This window comes from Symphalangus syndactylus, chromosome 8 (assembly GCF_028878055.3).
Source record: "Symphalangus syndactylus isolate Jambi chromosome 8, NHGRI_mSymSyn1-v2.1_pri, whole genome shotgun sequence".
Taxonomy (NCBI): Eukaryota; Metazoa; Chordata; class Mammalia; order Primates; family Hylobatidae; genus Symphalangus; species Symphalangus syndactylus.
The window spans coordinates 16,680,984-16,699,284 of record NC_072430.2 but is presented as its reverse complement, the minus strand read 5'-3'; the positions used below and the strand labels follow the sequence as shown (position 1 = coordinate 16,699,284).

The following is an 18,301-nucleotide window of genomic DNA, read 5'->3' as shown; positions in this document are numbered from 1 at the left end:
CCCCATCTCTACTAAAAATACAAAAATTAGCCGGGTGTGGTGGCGGGCACCTGTAATCCCAGCTACTTGGGAGGCTAAGACAGGAGAACTGCTTGAACCCAGGAGGTGGAGGTTGCAGTGAGTCGAGATTGTGCCACCGCACTCCAGCCTGGGTGAAAGAGCGAGATTCCATCTCGGGGGGCGGAGGCGGGGGCGGGGGTGGTGGGGCAAAAAGAAAAAAAAAAGAAAGGCATACTGAACCCGCATCCCATGAAATTTCAGAACACTGGAACAAAGAAGATCCTGCTAACTTCCAAAAAGAAAAAACAAAGGAATGGCAACTGACTTCTCTGCAGCAAGCCCACAAGCTAGGTGCCAATAGAGCAGTGGCTTCAGCATTTCCAGGGGAAATCACTTCCATGCTAGAACCCTACACCCAGCCTGGCTATCAATCATGTTTTAGGTAAAATAAATACACTTTCAGATGGGCAAGATCCCCCCAGAAATATTTCCTTTGCAATATTTTTTTCAGAAACAATTGGAAGATTTGCTCTGCCCAAAGAGTAAAGCAAAGAGGAATAAAATGCAGGAGCAGGAAACGGGGCACCCAATCGACAGGCGTGAAAGAACCCCCTGGGTCAACAGTGAAGAAAGATGCCAAGATGGGCAGTGTAGGAGGCAAGAGTCCCCAGTCCAGAGGGAAGCAGGCAGAAGGTTTTGGGAGCGATCACCTCAAGAAGATGAACTTGATAGACTAGTTGATGTGTGCTGAAAGGAGATTCACTGGACAGGGAAAGGGCTTGGAGATACATTATCATTAGTATCATTGACATAAAAAAATCAAGCAAAAAAAAAAAAAAGTCAAGCAAACAGAAATTAAGACAAATATTAACTCCAGAGAAAACAAAAGCTGGGCGAGAAAGTTAGAGTACTCATTCTATCCGTGATGGTTCAGCTGTCCATGTCTATTTCCATGGTCATAATAATGTCAGTGTACAGATACTGACCTAACTACAACTGTAATACAGATGGGGAGACTGCCTGGACGGGAAGTGGTTGTGAAGGTACGAATGCGTCATTTCCACCTGAAAGACCCCAACTTGAAAATCAACAAGGAACAATATAATAAGCAGAATATTTATAGATATGGGGAGTACATAACCAAAAGATCGGCTAAAAGAATTAAGCAGGAAATAGGGAGAGGTGGGCTGGAGGGCCACTGTATTTCACAAAGGCTTTGAGAACCTCTGACTCTTTAGACCACAGGCATCCCAATGTTGATAAAGGGAAAAATACATTTAAAACTCTAACCAAGGCTGGCGTGGTGGCTCATGCTGGTAATCCCAGCACTTTGGGAGGCCAAGGTGGACAGATCACCTGAAGTCAGGGGTTTGAGACCAGCCTGACCAACATGGTGAAACCTCCATCTCTATTAAAAGTACAAAATTAGCTGGGTGTGATGGTGCATGCCTGTAATCCCAGCTACTTGGGAGGCTGAGGCAGGAGAGTCGCTTGAACCTGGGAGGCAGAGGTTGCAGCAAGCTTAGATTGCACCATTGCACTCCAGCCTGAGAAACAAGAGTGAAATTCCCTCTCAAAAAAAAAATTATAACCAAAACACCTCAGTCATTGAGGAAACCATCTATTCTAGAATAACACAACCCTACAGATTTGGGAGGCTCAGCTGCCTTCGTGGAGAACCCAGCAAAATCATGTACCTTTGACGCATTTCCCGCTTTGAGGGACCTCACGAGCTCCCCTTGTGTGGCGATGCTGTTGAACAGCTCCAGCGGAGAGGCACAGGGCTCACTGTTGGGCATGTTTGCTATCTCTCAGGAACTACGTTCACAGCCGGCCTGAGGTCGAGGCTTTGTTCAGCAGACGAGTCAAGACAGGGGTGGGGGCAGGGAAGGAGAGAGAGGAAAAACGAGAGGTTAACGAAACATCGCAGCTGTTTTTCCTTTCCTGTATTGAGTCCTTTTTTCCGAAAAGGTTGTGAGGTGAGTTACAATAAAGGACATAGATAATATAATAAAAAGAGAAGCAGAAATTTAGGGCCACGAAGAAGAGGAAAACCATCAAATGCCAACGATGAAGACTAAAGGAGTGGCTAGGATTTACTGACTTAAGGTCTGAATTTACTTGACTAGGAGGGGCCCTCCTAGTCAAGATCAAGTTTGCATCTGGTGATGCCCCACCCAGTGCCCAGAACACAGGAGGATTCCTGTTTGCTCAGGGTATAAACACCAATGTGTTTTAATGAACCTAAGTTCATTGCTAAAAACTTTTGGCAAATTACTATTTGATTTTTTTTTTTTGAGATGGAGTCTCGCTCTGCCACCCAGACTGGAGTGTAACGGCGCGATCTCAGCTCACTGCAACCTCCACCTCTGGGGTTCAAGCGATTCTTCTGTCTCAGCCTCCCGAGGCTGCCTGCCACCATGCCCAGCGAATTTTTGTGTTTTTAGTAGAGGGAGGGTCTCACCATGTTGGCCAGGCTGGTCTCGAACCCTGATCTCAGGTGATCCTCCCACTTCAGCCTCCCGAAAGTGTTGGGATTACAGGTGTGAGCCAAGGCACCAATCCTCTATTTGCTGTTTATCTTAATTGCCTTGGGGATGAATTCTCTGGCTTTTGCAGCCATAACTAATATATCGCTGAGCAAATGTCTTCCACTGCTGGTCAGCTGCTCTCAGACAAAGTGAGCTCTGGGGTAGAGGACAGGGCCTTACCTGTCCTAGGTTCCACATGAGGTAAGGACTGTCTCCAGTCTGTCCATTCCACATGCTGCCTTATTTAACTACAAGCCTTTGGAGAAGGTGTGTCTGCACCTCCTATTAGTCATGATTCACTATTACCCTTGCAGAAGGTGGGGACAGAGCAGACAGAGACTGTACTGCCATCAAACCCTTCTTGGCTCAATCACTTCCTCTTTCTAAGAGTCAAGTTTCCTAACCTATGAAATGGCGCCGCCAGGAACTTCTTCACCTACCCCAGGCTCTTATGAGAACAAAATGAGAAAAAAAGGCATGGTAGCACTTTGTAAACTGTAAACCAAGATGTAACTACGTTACAAGTGCTGTTATTATATTTCTTGTGTTTCTTAGGATTCCAAAGATTGGCTGAACTCCAGCTTCATTTTAACTTGCTGTAAAACCTTGGAGAAGGAAAATGACAAGGCTAGTGCCTGAGCTGCTAACTTTGAACACATCTGTACCTGTTATTGTCCTAAGCATCGTATATGTATCAATTCACTTAAGCCTTGCAGCAGTCCTATGAAATAGATTTGTTAGCTCCATTCTATAGATGAGGCACAGAGGGGTTAAAAAAAACTTGCCCATGGCTGGGCATGGTGGCTCATACCTGCAATCCTGGCACTTTCCGCAATATAGGGACTCTACAAAAAAATGAAAAAAAAAAAAAAAAAATTAGCTGGGCATGGTGGTGGGCCTGTAATCCCAGCTACTTTGGAGGCTATAGCGGGAGGATCACTTGAGCCCAGGAGTTTGAGGCTTCAGTGAGCTATGTTTGCGCCACTGTACTCCAGCCTGGGTGACAGAGTAAGACCCTGTCTCTAAAAATAAAAATAAAATAAAATAAAACTCGCTCACGTTAACATCACAAGGAAATGGCAGAGATGCGCTATAGACTCTAGTAGTTTGACTCTAGAGCCCACACTTTCAACCATTATCTTACAAATGACCTATCTTTATGAACCAAACATATACATTTGTGGTGTCATTTATTTTACTCTATCCTATCCATTTGTTAAATATTTGCTTTAAAAGTATGTAAACTGGCCGTGATGGTGGCTCACGCCTATAATCTCAGCACTTTGGGAGGTCGAGGTGAGTGGATCACCTGAGGTCAGGAGTTTGAGACCAGCCTGGCCAACATGGTGAAACCCTGTCTCAACTAAAAATACAGAAAAATTAGCTGGGCATGGTGGCGCACACCTGTAGTTCCAGATACTTGGGAGGCTGAGGTGGGAGAATTGCTTGAAACCGGGAGGTGGAGGTTTCAGTGAGCTGAGATCATGCCACTGCACTCCAGCCTGGGTGACAGAAAGGTTCTGTCTCAAAAAAAAAAAAAAAAAAGCCGGGCGCGGTGGCTCACGCTTGTAATCCCAGCACTTTGGGAGGCCGAGGCGGGCGGATCACGAGGTCAGGAGATCGAGACCACGGTGAAACCCCGTCTCTACTAAAAATACAAAAAATTAGCCGGGCATGGTGGCGGGCGCCTGTAGTCCCAGCTACTGAACCCGGGAGGCGGAGCTTGCAGTGAGCCGAGATTGCGCCACTGCACTCCAGCCTGGGTGACAGAGCGAGACCCCCAAAAAAAAAACACAACAACAACAACAAAAAAACAAAAGTAGGCCAGGTGTGGTGGCTCATGCCTGTAATCCCAGCACTTTGGGAGGTCAAGGAGGGTGGATCACTTGAGGTCAGGAGTTCGAGACCAGCCCGGCCCACATAGTGAAACCCCATCTTTACTAAAAATACAAAAATTAGCCGGGCATGGTGGCATGCACCTGTAGTCCCAGCTACTTGGGAGGCTGAGGCATAAGAATCACTTGAACCCGGGAGGCAGAGGTTGCAGTGAGCTGAGACCATGCTACTGCACTCCAACCTGGGCAACAGAAAGACCTTGTTTCAAAACAAAAAAAATTCCAAAAAGTATGTAAATCATGGGCGCTGTGAGCGGTGGCTCACAACTGCAATCCAAGTGCTTTGGGAGGCAGAGGCGATTGCTTGAGCTCAGGAGTTCAAGAGCAGCTTGGGTAATGTCAGGTCTCTGAGTCCAGGCTAAGCCATCATATCCCCTGTGACCTGCATGTACACATCCAGATTGCTGGTTCCTGCCTTAACTGATGACATTCCATCACAAAAGAAATGAAAATGGCCTGTTCCTGCCTTAACTGATGACATTACCTTGTGAAATTCCTTCTCCTTGCTCATCCTGGCTCAAAAGCTCTCCTGCTGAGCACCTAGTGACCCCCGCCCCGCCCACCAGAGAACAACCTCCTTTGACTATAATTTTCCTTTACCTACTCAAATCCTATAAAATGGCCCCACCCCTATCTCCCTTCCATGACTCTCTTTTTGGACTCAGCCCGCCTGCACCCAAGTGAAATAAACAACCTTGTTGCTCACACAAACCCTGTTTGGTGGTCTCTTCACAAGGACACGAGTGACATGAGTGAAAGGTAACATGGATAGTGAGACCCTGTCTCTCCAAAAAATTTTTATAAAATAAAAAAACAAAAATTGAAAAAAAAGTATGTAGATCCAAATTTATTTAATTCAATGAAACTATAATACTGAAAACCAGGATAGGACAGCAGCCAGTTTCTTTCTCCTCCTTGATGAGAACCACCTCAATTCCCAGAAAGGGAGGTTTGGTGAGATAACTGACTCAGATAAGAAAGCATCCAGTTTAGGGAAGAATGCGGGAGTACCCTCTGCCTAGGGCTAGAGAGAACTCTCAGGCTCTCCCATTCCCTCCCCAGCAACAAGCTGAGCAAATCAGTCGAAATCCATTTCTCTCTAAGGTCTTTGCCCACATCAAATAACGATCAAACTCATGAAAATTACTTCTAGCCACAAATCACCAATCATCATGTCCAGAAACCTATCCTGAATTCTCCCAACTCTCAAAGCTGGGTGTTACTCTATGTGCCCTGCAATAGCAGACAAGAGGCTGATGGCTCCATTGCCAGGGAGTAGCTAAGCCAGAATCTGATTCCCGAGTCCCCTTGCTCATGTGCTCTCTCAGAATCCCTGCTGCTCCCTGCTGCCTGCCTGCCTGCCTGAAATGTCTCACACACTTCTCTGCCTGAACTCTGCTGATTGATTATCTTTCCAATTTGAACCTCAGCTCTTCACAGCCTCTCCTGACACCTGTGCTTCTGGGATCAAGTTGGTTGCTCCATCCTCTGTGATCCCCAAACACTCCTTTAGTAACTTTATGAAAGCACTCACACTGCAGTTTAGTTATTCATGTCTTCCCTAGCAGACAGCAAAGGTAAGCACTGGGTTTATTCTTCTGTGTACTTCTAGTACCTGGCACACAGCTTATCAATAAATATTTACCTAATGAATGAATCTCCTTCGTCATCTAGTTCAACTTTTTCCTCTAAGGTTTATCCTTAGAATGTCTTTACTTGTTCCAGTTGAAGACCGATTCCCCCAGTAGACTTTAGATGGCCTCTTGTTTAATGTCCTGGTACTGAGTTGAGCCTTCCCAGATCTGCGGAGAGCCAGGCTGGTCTCCTGGAGTCTTCTCCAGGTCTCCCAATCCTAGTCTGGTTTCTTCACCCTCTGCTAACATCTGCCCACCATCCTGGTCACTATTTTTGGAATTCCTTTTGGTTTACCCTGTCCTTCCAAAAAATGCGGTGCCCCGTGTGGAAGGCAACAAGGCAGCAGCAGTAAGGTTTTGAAGTCAATCAAGTATAAAAATTATCCTTAAAAATTCCAGGGGAAAGTGCCAGGTAGAATGCCTGGGTGATCCCAGGACAGCCAATCTCCCACTGCAATAGAATAGATAACTGTTTCTTTGCTAGAGGATCAGCTAGATAAACTGGACTTGCATTTAGGGTCCATGTTGCAGGGAAAAACATGTGTCTATAAATATCAGAACTCCATTTAAGAAGCACACGGGAATGAAATTAGACTGAGGAAATAGCAGATGATCACGATCACAAGGCATATACTTTGTGTGGGAATCATCCACACTATTGAAATCTTGTGTGTGTGTGTGTGTGTGTGTGTGTGTGTATGATGCAACTTTCTGTGTGGTCAGAGACAAGGAGAATGGAACTACCATCTTCCTCATTTCACGCATTTATCAGTTTACCCCATATCTTGTGTAAATGTTCTTCTTCTCCCTACCTATCGACATCTTCCTTTATTTCTTTGTTGACTTTCAGAATTGAGTTGAACTTCAGAGGTTTTTCAACTTGGAGTTCATGAACATCTGAAATTACATTAATGCTTGCACGTACATTGGTACGTGCATGGTTTTGAGCAGTCTCCTGGCTTCCTTGCCTTTCCAAAGGAGGCTGAGATGCCAAAAGGTGAAGGACCATTGTCTTCAGTGTTTACCACATAAATTGCAAATAGGACATTGAGTCTGTTAAGAGAAGTAGATTTACCTGTTTAACAAATACTACACTCTGAAACAAAGAAATGCAGTTATAACCAGTGAAGTACTCTATTTTCTTCCCTAAACAAAAGTACTGGGCGTGTAAGGAGCAAAACTGCCTACTTCACTGCAGACCTTCAAGGAGAAAGCTGAAAAGGCTCTTGAAAATTAACCCTCAATTCCCCCTTTACGAGAACTTGAATCTTGTGCTCATTCTGAAAGTTTCCACTGTTGTGGAGGAGCATAATAGGCACTTAAAGAAACTGCCTATTGTATTGGGATGAGGAGTGGAAAGAATTATAGAATTGTTTAACAGAACAACATGATGAAGACTTGGGATGCATCAAAATCATCTCACAGAGAAGATCAGGACACACTGATTCTGCAATCTGGGGAAGGGTGGCATCAAGACAGCCAACTCTGGAGCAGCTGAGAAGAGAATGTGGCCCAGGAGTGTTTCTGGATCCCTGGAATACCACCAGGAGGTGGAATACTATCCTTTATACCTTGGCCCCAGAGTGTAGATGACAATACTTTTGGACTGGCAAGTTCCCAGAGGACAAGAAAATGACTTCTTTAGAGCAAGGATTTCTTGACACCTTTTGGGATCCATCATGTTCCATTTTTTTTAAACACTAAAAGAAAGATTGCTTTCCCCACCAAATAACAGAATGAACATTATCTTAAAAGGCAGAGACATTAATTTATATGAAGCCAGGCACTAGACACTTTTGGGTGTCACAATAAGAATGACAATACGTTCTGATGTTGAGCACAGAAGGAGGCTACATGAGTGAAAACTATGACAGACAGCATGACGGTGCTGAGAGGCAAGCTACGGATCCAAGCACGCGACTGCTCAGCCAGGATCTCTGTTTCCTAGGGGAGCAGTGAATTACCTGAACTTTGGGTCAATGGAAGAAGTAAAATGCATAACACCCTAATCCTAAGACACAAGTCCTGACCCCGTAAACCAAGGTTTTCAGCACTTTGGTAAAAACACTAACAAGCTCTAAGCCTGGCAAAGATGGCAATACATACCCAGGTTGTGGAGACACTGCAGAGGTGGCCACTGGTCACGCTGGGCAGTTGAGCTGCTGAGAATGCCCTGCCCAGCCAGAAATGGTCTTTAATACTCTTCCCCTCTTTCTTTCAGTTTCCCTTTAATGATCTTTAATACTCTTCCCCTCTTTCAGTTTCTTTTTTGAAAAAAGAGGCTCTTGTCTTTTTTTTACCACTTCCCCACCCTGCATTCAGCTAAGGGTTTCTTATAAATCGCCCAGATTCTCAGAAACACTTGAGCTGTTGACCAACTTTCTTGATGAGACTGTCCAATCAGGAGTGGGTTGCCTGAGGCCAGGTTGAGACCAATGAAACCCTCTTGAGAATCGAGCCATTAGCTGGTTATTGCATCAGCCACCCCTCACCCCCCGCTGGCCTCCAAATAACCTCCCCACCCTCTTCCCGTTCCCCACCCTCAGCGTCAGTGTGACTGATTTTGTGTAGTCGTGGGCGGTGGAAAGAGAAACTGTAAATTCCCCGCATCCGTTCACAGAGGCGGCGCAGTGTAGTGGAAAGATCAGGAGTTCTGGGGTCACAGACGCCTGGGTTTCGATCCCAGCTTGGACTTATTCGAAACCTTGGGCAAGGGTCGCATTACTTTTCTGCTTCCCCTTCGGTTTCCTCATCTGTGGAATGGGCATGGAGAAGCCTGCTAACATTACCGTTGAGGGGACTAAGTGCAACACTACGCAAAGCCTCTGGCACATGGCAGGCGCTAAATAAAAATGGGGGCCTCTCTCCTAGAGAAAAGCGAAGAGGTGGAGACGATGAAGGGTGCCAGTGGGAAAGGGAGACGGGGTGAGTCGGCGGCGCTCAGAGGAAAGGGGCGAGGGGTCGGTGGCAGGCTCCGCGCCCCTCACGGTGCCAGAACGCTGCGGGCAGCAAGCCGGGCTCTGAGGATACTCCCGGGAGGGGCAGGCCGCTGGGCGCCGCGCCAGCGTCCCTCCATCACTCCCTGCCTTGTTCCCTCACTCCGCCCTGGCCTTACTCCCCTTGCTTACCCTGCCCAGCCGGGCCCGTCAGCGCTCCCGGCTCAGCAACGGGTTGTCTCCTGCGCGTCCGTGGAAACGCCGTCCGGACGGAACAACTTCCGGCCCGACGGCACCATCATTGGCTGTTCACGCCGGGGCGGGGCAGAGGCCGCCACTGATTGGCTGGCGGCCCCGGCTCCGCGTCGGAACGTGACTGGACGGTGGTGTGCTGTCCGGTCTGCCTTCAGGAGAACGGAGCGCTTCCGGTGCGTGTGGTGAGCGGCGGGCCCCGGGCTGGAGGGGCCGGGACTGGGCAGCGCCCAAAGCGCGCCGCGCCTCTTAACGCGGTCTGTCATAGGCGCTTGCCTTCCTTTCACTTCCTGTTCCTTCAGAAAGCGCTGTGCCTTGGACCAACCTTACTTCTTACTATTGACAGCTCAGCTAACTCCTATTCATCCTTCAAAACCCATCTCTGGTCGTATCTTGTTTGTTGCTTTCATCGCTCTGGGGCCTCCGGGGGGATCTGTGTTTTGTGTTTGATTACCACCCACACCAGACCCAGCATAGGGCTTGACAAAGAGTACTTAATCAGGAAATATTTGTTGAATGGGAATATCCTATTTCTTTTACTTCCTCAGCATCTCCCCCTCCCACCTGTTTGCATTCCAGAAATATTTTTAGATGCTGGGCATTGAATAGTGAACAAAACACAGAAAGTCCTGTCCTCATGGGGCTGACATGCTGATAGTGACTGTCAGAGTCACTCACTCCTTCCTTAGACTCTTCTCCAGTGTCCCTGCCTTCCCTTCCATCTGACTGTCTGTTCCTCTTCGTTTAATCCCTCATCTCCTTCCAGAGGGAGCACGGGCACCCTGGTGGTGGGAATCTGGGTGCATGGTGGGTGGTGCCTCGGCAGAGAAGTTGAGAGTGGCCTCGGGACCAGGCTTAGCATTTAGAGAACAGAAATGCCAAATTATTTGCAGTGCACGGTTCCATTAGTTTATAATTAGTCTTTCATATTATATTAGTTCCATCCAAGATGAGCTGGCTGGCTGGCTTTAGAAGTTGTTGTTGTTGTGTTGTTGTTTTGAGACAAAGTCTCACTCTGTAGCCCAGGCTGGAGTGCAGTGGCGTGATCTCCACTCACTGCAACCTCCGCCTCCCGGGTTCAAGCAATTCTGCGGCCTCAGCCTCCAGAGTAGCTGGGATTACAGGCGCGCGCCACTACACCCGGCTATTTTTTTTTTTTTTTTTTTGTATTTTTAGTAGAGACAGGGTTTCACCATGTTGGCCAGGCTGGTCTTGAACTCCCGACCTCAGGTAATCCGCCCTCCTCGGCCTCCCAAAGTGCTAGGATTACAGGCGTGAGCCACCGCGCCCGGGCGTTTTATTTGAACTCTGGCTTTGCGTGTGGAAGTTGTTACCTGCCTGGAATGGGCTGCGAACTGGAGCGGCATTACTAGAGGAGGCTGACTACAGACATTTATGGAATGATGACCTGACTTGTAGACCAGTGGAACCCTCAGGCGAATGGTGCCATTTGGGGGTAAGGTGTGGAAGGGGTTGGGTGGTTGATTCCAGGGGACATTGAAACCCATTGTCTAGAAGAAGAGGTGGGTAATAGGCTGTCTGGAATGACTTAGCAAAGGACTTGGAGGGAATCTGTTGATGCTGACCTGACTCCACCTGTTGGGGGATGGAGGCGGAGCTTGGCGTGTTTGATTAAGGTTGGGTGCACTGGGTTTTCTTGGAAGTTGGTCTGTTGCTTGAGCGTTCTGTGCTGTTCCACCACGCCCTCTGCTGTCCTAGGAGTGCCTAGCACCCTTCTTTTTCTCTGGATTGTACTTGGTGCTAACAGCACAGAAGTAAAACATTACCAAAGCACTTCTTTCTGGGAACTAATTGATAACAATGTATTGTGCATGATGGTTCAGAATTTCAGAAAGAATTTTTTTTTTTGAGACGAAGTTTCACTCTTGGCGCCTGGGCTGGGGTGCAATGGCACGATCTTGGCTCACTGCAAACTCTGCCTCCCGGGTTTAAATTATTCTCCTGCCTCAGCCTCCCGAGTAGCTGGGATTACAGGCGTGTGCCACCATGCCCGGCTAATTTTTGTATTTTACTAGAGACAGGGTTTCACCGTGTTGGCCAGGCTGGTCTCGAACTCGACCTCAGGTGATCCGCCCACCTCGGCCTCCCAAAGTGCTGGGATTACAGGCATGAGCCACTATACCCTGCCCAGAAAGAATTTTTTTTAACAAGTAGAAATTCATTGCAGCGTGAATCTGTGTGTTGGGAGTGAAACGGGTGGATTTGGATCATGCCCTCAGAATTGCTCCCTGCATACTTGGGTAGACGGACACCTCAGGACCTTAGCCTTATGCTGTGGGCCCATCTCTCCAGCTGGCTGCTACAGAGATGGGATATCTGGGGGAAGAATGTTCCAGGCAGAGAGAAAAGAGGGAAGGGCTGGAGCACAGGGAAAGGGTGCAGGGGAAAGTAGCAGGCCTTTCCCACCATGGATCCTGGACATCTTTTGATTTCAGTATTTTCAGACCTAACCTCGTTCATGATGATGAGCATATGTTCTCACTTGTTGCTAATAAGCAGTGCAGCAGGTTTTCTTTATACATTTATCTTCATGGCTTTATACATCTAGCAAACATATGCTAGTATTTGTGTAGGATAGAGTTCTACAGTGGGGTTGCTGGGGTGAAAATGATGTGTTTAAACTTGTAACACATATGACCAAAATGGACCTTCCAAAGGCATTTTTAAAGTCCTGTCTCTTTCTCTGTAGGCATTGTCTCTTCAGGTCTTTTTCTTTTTTTTTTTTTTGAGATGGAGTCTTGCTCTGTCACTCAGGCTAGAGTGCAGTGGCATGATCTCAGCTCACTGCAACCTCCACCTCCCGGGTTCAAGCAATTCTCCTGTCTCAGCCTCTCGAGTAGCTGGGACTACAGGCGCCTGCCACCATGTCCGGCTAATTTTTGTATTTTTAGTAGAGACGGGGCTTCGCCATATTGGTCAGGCTAGTCTTAAACTCCTGACCTCAGGTGGTCCACCGGCCTTGGCCTCCCAAAGTGCTGGGATTTCAGGTGTGAGCCACTACGCCCAGCCTAAGTCTTCTTTTATGTCCTTCCATAAAAGTTTTAGTTTTCTTTCCTTTTTTTTTTTTTTTTAATTTTACTTTTTTGAGACAGAGTCTCACTCTGTCACCCAGGCTGGAGTGCAGTGGCACAATCTTGGTTCACTGCAACTTCCACCTCCTGGGTTCAAGTGATTCTCCTGCTTCAGCCTCCCGAGTAGCTGGGACTACAGGTGCATGCCACCACGCCTGGCTAATTTTTGTATTTTTAGTAGAGATGGGGTTTCACTATGTTGGCCAGGCCGCTCTCGAGCTCCTGACCTTGTGATCCCCCCGCCTTGGCCTCCCAAAGTGCTGGGATTACAGGCGTGAGCCGCCTCACCCAGCGCTTTTTTCTTTTCTTTTTTTTTTTTTTTTTTTTTTGAGATGGTGTCTCCCTCTGTCACCCAGGCTGGAGTGCAGTGGTGCAATCTCAGGTCATTGCAACCTCCACCTCCCGGGTTCAAGAGATTCTCCTGCCTCAGCCTCCCAAGTAGCTGGGATTACAGTTGTGTGCCACCAGGCCTGGCTAATTTTTGTATTTTTACTTAAGATGGGGTGTCACTATGTTGGCCAGGCTGGTCTCCAACTCCTCACCTCAAGCGATCTGCCCACCTCAGCCTCCCAAAATGCTGGGATTACAGGTGTGAGCCACTGTACCCAGTCTTAGTTTTCTTCATGTAGGTCTTGCTTATTTTTTATAGATTTGCCCCCAGCTATTCCATAGTTCTAATTTCAAAAATTTTATCTTCTAACTAATTAGGCCTGGTATGTAGAAAAGCCTTTTTTTTTGTATTTATTCTTTTTCTTTCTTCTTTTCTTTTTTTTTTTTTTTGAGTCAGAGTCTTGCTCTTGTTGCCCAGGCTGGAGTGCAGTGGCACAATTTCTGCTCACTGCAGCCTCCGCCTCCCAGGTTCAAGCGATTCTCCTGCCTCAGCCTCCCGAGTAGCTGGGACTACAGGCACCTGCCACCCTGCCTCGCTACTTTTTGTATTTTTAGTAGAGACGGGGTTTCACCATGTTGGCCATGCTGGTCTCGAACTCCTGATCTCAGGTGATCCACCCACCTCGGCCTCCTGAAGTGCTGGGATTACAGGCGTGAGCCACCGCGCCTGGCCTGTGTTTATTCTTACGAGTCTTGAGTTGGATTTCCTAGGTGACATGGTTTCTTATAACTACGTACATATTCTTCCATGCACATTTTCTGACGCTTGACTTTGTTTGATCTTAGGTGGTCTGGCTTTGAATGACAGCAAGAACTCCGTCTTTAATGGCTTCATTGGTAGCGTATGATGATTCGGACTCGGAGGCTGAGACAGAGCCTGCAGGAAGTTTTAATGCCACCGGCCAGATGAAAGACACTTCTAGTGTGGCCAGATCACCTGGGCAGGATTTTGCATCTGGTACACTGGATGTACCCAAAGCAGGGGCACAGCCCACAAAGCATGGCTCTTGTGAAGACCCAGGGGGCCATCGCCTTCCACTGGCTCAGCTTGGGAGAAGCGATCGGGGATCTTGCCCCAGCCAGAGGCTACAGTGGCCCGGGAAGGAGCCTCAAGTCACCTTCCCCATCAAAGAGCCTTCTTGTTCTTCTCTGTGGACGAGCCATGTTCCAGCCAGCCACATGCCCCTGGCAGCTGCCCGCTTTAAGCAAGTAAAACTCTCCAGGAACTTTCCCAAATCATCTTTCCGTGCTCAAAGTGAGTCTGAAACCGTAGGTAAAAATGGCAGCTCTTTTCAGAAGAAAAAGTGTGAGGACTGTGTGGTACCCTATACTCCCAAAAGACTAAGACAGCTGCAGGCTTTAAGCACGGAAACAGGCAAGGGTAAAGAGGTGGAGCCACAGGGGCCCCCTGCAGGGCGTGCCCCGGCCCCTCTCTATGTGGGCCCCGGAGTGTCTGAGTTTATTCAGCCGTATTTGAATAGCCATTATAAAGAAACCACAGTTCCCAGGAAAGTGCTTTTCCACCTGAGAGGCCATAGGGGCCCTGTCAACACCATTCAGTGGTGTCCAGTCCTTTCTAAGAGCCACATGCTTCTCTCCACTTCTATGGATAAAACTTTCAAGGTAAGACTTGAATGAAAACTTCTGCTTTCAGATGCTCTTAGGAATACACTGCTGGAATAATAGTGAAGTGGAGGGAGGTTACAGGCTGAACTCTTTTTTGTGTGTAGATTTCTGTAATTCTGTTTGTTGCATTCGAGAAAGGGTCATCTGTGGTCAGCCCTGGGTTGTGGGTACCTCCTGCCCCAACCCTTCCCTGATGCTGCCTTGCTCAGGTCACCAGAGGATACTGTTCCTTATCCCTCTCGGAGGCTGTGAGGGAGGAGGTGAGAGTAATTAGTGGGAGAAGATAAGCAGGCCCAGGACCAAGCCCTGGGGACTGGGGACATCCTCGGTGACCCTGTGGAGCATTGAGCCATGCCAGCTCTGTGTCTGGTGCTGTGCCGGTTTCAGGGGCTGTTGGGAGAGGTAGGTAGACCCAGCCCCTGGTGTCAGGACTTGCACAGTGAGGCAGGAGCCATGGACAAGTAGACAGACTCAACCCTGAGCTGTGAGTACGGGCCCCCAGTAGGACACACAGATGGTCTGGGAGCCCAGCCTGGGAGGGCTCGGCGAAGGCCTCCTGAGGAAGGGGAAGGTTTGCTTGGGGATGGGGGCAGAAGGGCGTGCTTGGCTGCAGGAGCCATGTGTATGTGTTGGCTCCAAGCATGACGGCCTGGGAGCTGGCTTCAAGCATGTGTGGGTGAGGGACTTGAGGCTGGGGAAGCAAGGTCAGGGAAGGTTGCACGTGCCCTTCTGGGGACTTCTGCTTTTACATGGAAACTCTTTTTTGCATTGTCTTATTTATTTTACAGGCTACTGAAGTGATAGTAATGCAGTCCCCCAGTATGCAGGTACAGTGTGATAGGTCGTTGTGCCCACCTGGGACCTGTCTCCAGCCCTTCGAGCTGTGCACTGCGTCCTTCCTCTCTCTCCTTGCAGCTAGCAAAGCACCTGATATGTAGCGGGTGCCAATTCAATGCTAGCTGAACAGAAAGCTCTTGGAAAGGAAATAACTTCGAGAGACCTGGCTTCACATCCAGCTTTGCTGCAGAGTAGCTAGCTGGTTGACCACAGGCCGGCTGCCTTCCTGTGGAGTCTAGTGTCTCATTTGTAAAAGGGCAAAATCATAGCTGGGTCATGTGCTCATGTGAGAAAAATGCTGAAAAAGTGCCTTGCACAGAGTCAGGTACCTCATAGGCGCTCAGTAAATGGTGGTTCCCTTGCCCTTGTTTCCTCAGAGTTCTGGAACCAACTTTGCTACATCTTTTCACTTGCAAATTACATTTTGAGCTTTTCTCCCTCGGAAGCATTTTCTTAAGTGAAGAAAGGAAGCTCCAAGTATAGAGATGTCTTTGAAATGAGCTGAATTGATGGGTGGCATTTTTAAGTGGTGAACTGAAGTCCTGAAGTGGCTTGTCTGTGCTCTTTTCTAGCAAGATTCAGAGTCCTGTGGGAGAGAAAGTCATATTCTGTCTTCAGCCTGGAGTTCCAGGATTTTCCACTCAGGTCTTTGGTGCTTTTCCTGCCATTCCGGGGGCTGTGAAGTATGCGCGGAGGCTTCTGGCATCCCTGGTGTGGATCACAGCATGCTGGGATTGATCCTGTGGTCCCGGGGCTTCTCTGCTCTCCTTCCCAAGTCTGCGCTGCAAGGGCTGGAGGGTGGGAAGCCCATCTGGAGGGTTGCTGGTGGGCCTGGGCAGTGTCTGGCTGGCCCTGGAGGTCGAGTGGTGGTCCTTGTCCTCCCTGTGCTCACCTTCCTGTTGAGGCCTTCTTTCCTCCATGCTTTTCTCACGCCCCATGCTCTCGAGGGTCCCCTCCCTTTGCTTTCCTGCCTGTTAGGTTACTGACAGTTGAGGCCCAGCCTGGAAAGTCTGAAAAGCTCCCTGTTGGGTCCACTGAATACGTGTTTAGTGGGCTCTAGCCTTGTGCAACGTCCTGTTTTAGGGGCTGGAGAAATAGCATTGATCGAGACATACAGATCCCCCGACTTGAGAAGCTGGCAGGTTGGCAGGGTGTCTTCATGTCCAGCCTCTCACCTCTGGGCGTCCCTCATGACTGTCTGCTGTTTGAATGTTCTGCTCCCCACTGCTGCCCGGGGGCCCTGGGAGCAGGGCCAGGGGCCTCCCGCCCTTGTCTCTTGTTGCAGGGGTGACTGCAGCCTCGCCTCCTGGGGAAGTGCCATGGTGCAGCCAACGGGCTGGAGTTGGGGTGAACAGTGGCGTCCAAGGCGCCCAGTCTAGGGGCTGGCACGCGGCAGGGGCTTTGTGGAAGATAGTCCTGGCTGTGGGGTGAGTCACTTGAGGGGCACAGGCAATCCTCTCTGAGGAACCTGGAGGGAGAGAGAGGGCAGCCTGGCCGAAGGCAGCACAGGCTGGAGGAGGAGAGGGATGCTATGGGCAGAGATGGGCGGCGTGCCCTTCACTCAGGGTACTGCCTCCTGGAGAGATGTGGGGACAGCAGGTGTGTCCTGGTGGATGCCTACCTGCCCGCTCACCTCTGGAGTTCTCTCTCCTGATGGTGAGGGGCAGACCTGGGGCCCTGTGGGACTGGCCTCCGCCTGGTGGCGCGAAGCGCTCCCTGGGCCCTGCTGGCAGAGCAGCAGCTTGGGTCACTTTTGCCTGGGAAATTTAGATTTCCTAAACAGAAGCATCCCCATGTTAGTTTTTGAGCAGAGAGCACCTGAGTAGAGGCATTGATTTCTGGCCTTGTGGAGTAGACGAATGTGCCAGGCACGGTGCCACTGGGGACGTGGGGGAGAGATGTTTCTGCCCATATGGAGGGGAAACCGTGAGCAGCCAACGAACTGTGACACCTCATGACCAGAAGAGGGCGCAGTGGGCCCAGCTTGGAATGGCAGTGAGGGTGGCTCGGACTGAGGGACTGTGGTAGGAATGCCCTGCTCCTGGGCGATTCAGAGACCTGGGTCCAGGTCTGTGGGGCTGCCCTGGGTGGGGCCAGGTGCCGCTGCTGTGCCCGCCTGTCCCGAGGAGACTGTGTGTGCTGCAGGTGATGACACTGGCACGGGCGCCTTGGGCTGCCAGGTAGCTTCTGGGGAGCCCCGCCCACTGCACTGTGCACCCTCGGTGCCTTCCCAGGGCAGAGCACATTTACTGTCATGAGGTTGGGCCAGGGTCAGCATGGCTGCTAGGGTTGGCATCTCCTGACCCTCTTTTTTTACTGTGGTGTCGTGAACATTAGGGCTTTTATAAGCCATAGATACAAATGGTGGGCCAGGGCCCTCTCTGTTTTAAGATATTTGACAGTTTTCAGTGATGGGGTTATTTGGCAAATTGGTTTTGGGCAAATTGACTTTGAACAACTTTTCAGTGTGACGAGTGTATGGCAGGGGCTGGAGGAGCCAGGATGGGAAGATGGATTGGGAACCGGTGGGGAGCCAGGCAGGAGCTTTGGCCAGAAGTCCCAGCTGAGGCCTGAGGCTTCCTGGGCCACCGGGTTTATGCGTGGCCTGGCTGGGCGGCACGTGGTGTTCTTTTCCCTCCTTGGTGTCAGAGGTGGGGCAGCATGGCAGATCTTGGGGACCTGGTGATCTGGGGAAGGCAGTGTGTGGGTGTGGTTAGTGGGTCTGGAGTGGGGATAGGGCCTCGGGCACAGGCAGGAGTCCTGGCTGGCTGCAGCCCAGTCCCTGGAGGAGAGGAAATGGTGGGCGCAGCAGGGAATGAGCTCAAAGAGGCAGGCGCAGCGGTGTACCCTTCGCAGGGTGCTTTCCCCCTGCCTTTTGGTTAAAATCTACCAGAGTGTCTTCTGGGCCCCTGCTGGATCAGGAAGGAGGGAAGAGCTTGGGGGCTGGGTGACAAGACCTGCTTGGGTCCTTCCTCTACGGCCGGCCCCTTGGTTGTGTGGTCTCTGGCAAGTTACCTCACTTCTGAGCCTTCATTTGAGTATCTGTAAAGTGGAGAGAATTAAACATGCTTTGTTGGGTTTTTGTGAAAAGTAAACTATATTAGTTGT

At 49.4% G+C, this 18,301-nt stretch overlaps 2 protein-coding genes across 10 annotated transcripts in view; one reads left to right on the top strand and one right to left on the bottom strand.

Annotated features, from left to right (window-relative positions):
- WARS1 (tryptophanyl-tRNA synthetase 1) overlaps nucleotides 1-9,423 on the bottom strand; it is a 42,428-nt gene extending 33,005 nt beyond the window's left edge. The window contains exons 1-3 of one of the 4 annotated variants that reach the window (XM_063643914.1): nucleotides 9,189-9,287; nucleotides 3,343-3,376; nucleotides 1,698-1,847 (exon numbers count right to left, since the gene is read on the bottom strand). In XM_063643914.1, coding sequence (XP_063499984.1) covers nucleotides 1,698-1,799 — 102 coding nt within the window. In that variant the 5' untranslated portion in view covers nucleotides 1,800-1,847; nucleotides 3,343-3,376; nucleotides 9,189-9,287. Of the gene's footprint in view, nucleotides 1-1,697; nucleotides 1,848-3,342; nucleotides 3,377-8,166; nucleotides 8,620-9,188 lie in introns of those variants that run through there. The other 3 variants (XM_063643913.1, XM_055288185.2, XM_055288186.2) reach the window with 3 other exon arrangements.
- The window catches only part of WDR25 (WD repeat domain 25), a 156,529-nt gene continuing 146,883 nt past the window's right edge, over nucleotides 8,656-18,301 (top strand). Inside the window, exons 1-3 of one of the 6 annotated variants that reach the window (XM_063643910.1) lie at nucleotides 9,442-9,633; nucleotides 10,425-10,704; nucleotides 13,517-14,353. In XM_063643910.1, coding sequence (XP_063499980.1) covers nucleotides 13,532-14,353 — 822 coding nt within the window. In that variant the 5' untranslated portion in view covers nucleotides 9,442-9,633; nucleotides 10,425-10,704; nucleotides 13,517-13,531. Of the gene's footprint in view, nucleotides 9,634-10,424; nucleotides 10,705-13,516; nucleotides 14,354-18,301 lie in introns of those variants that run through there. The other 5 variants (XM_063643912.1, XM_055288178.2, XM_055288179.2 and 2 more) reach the window with 5 other exon arrangements.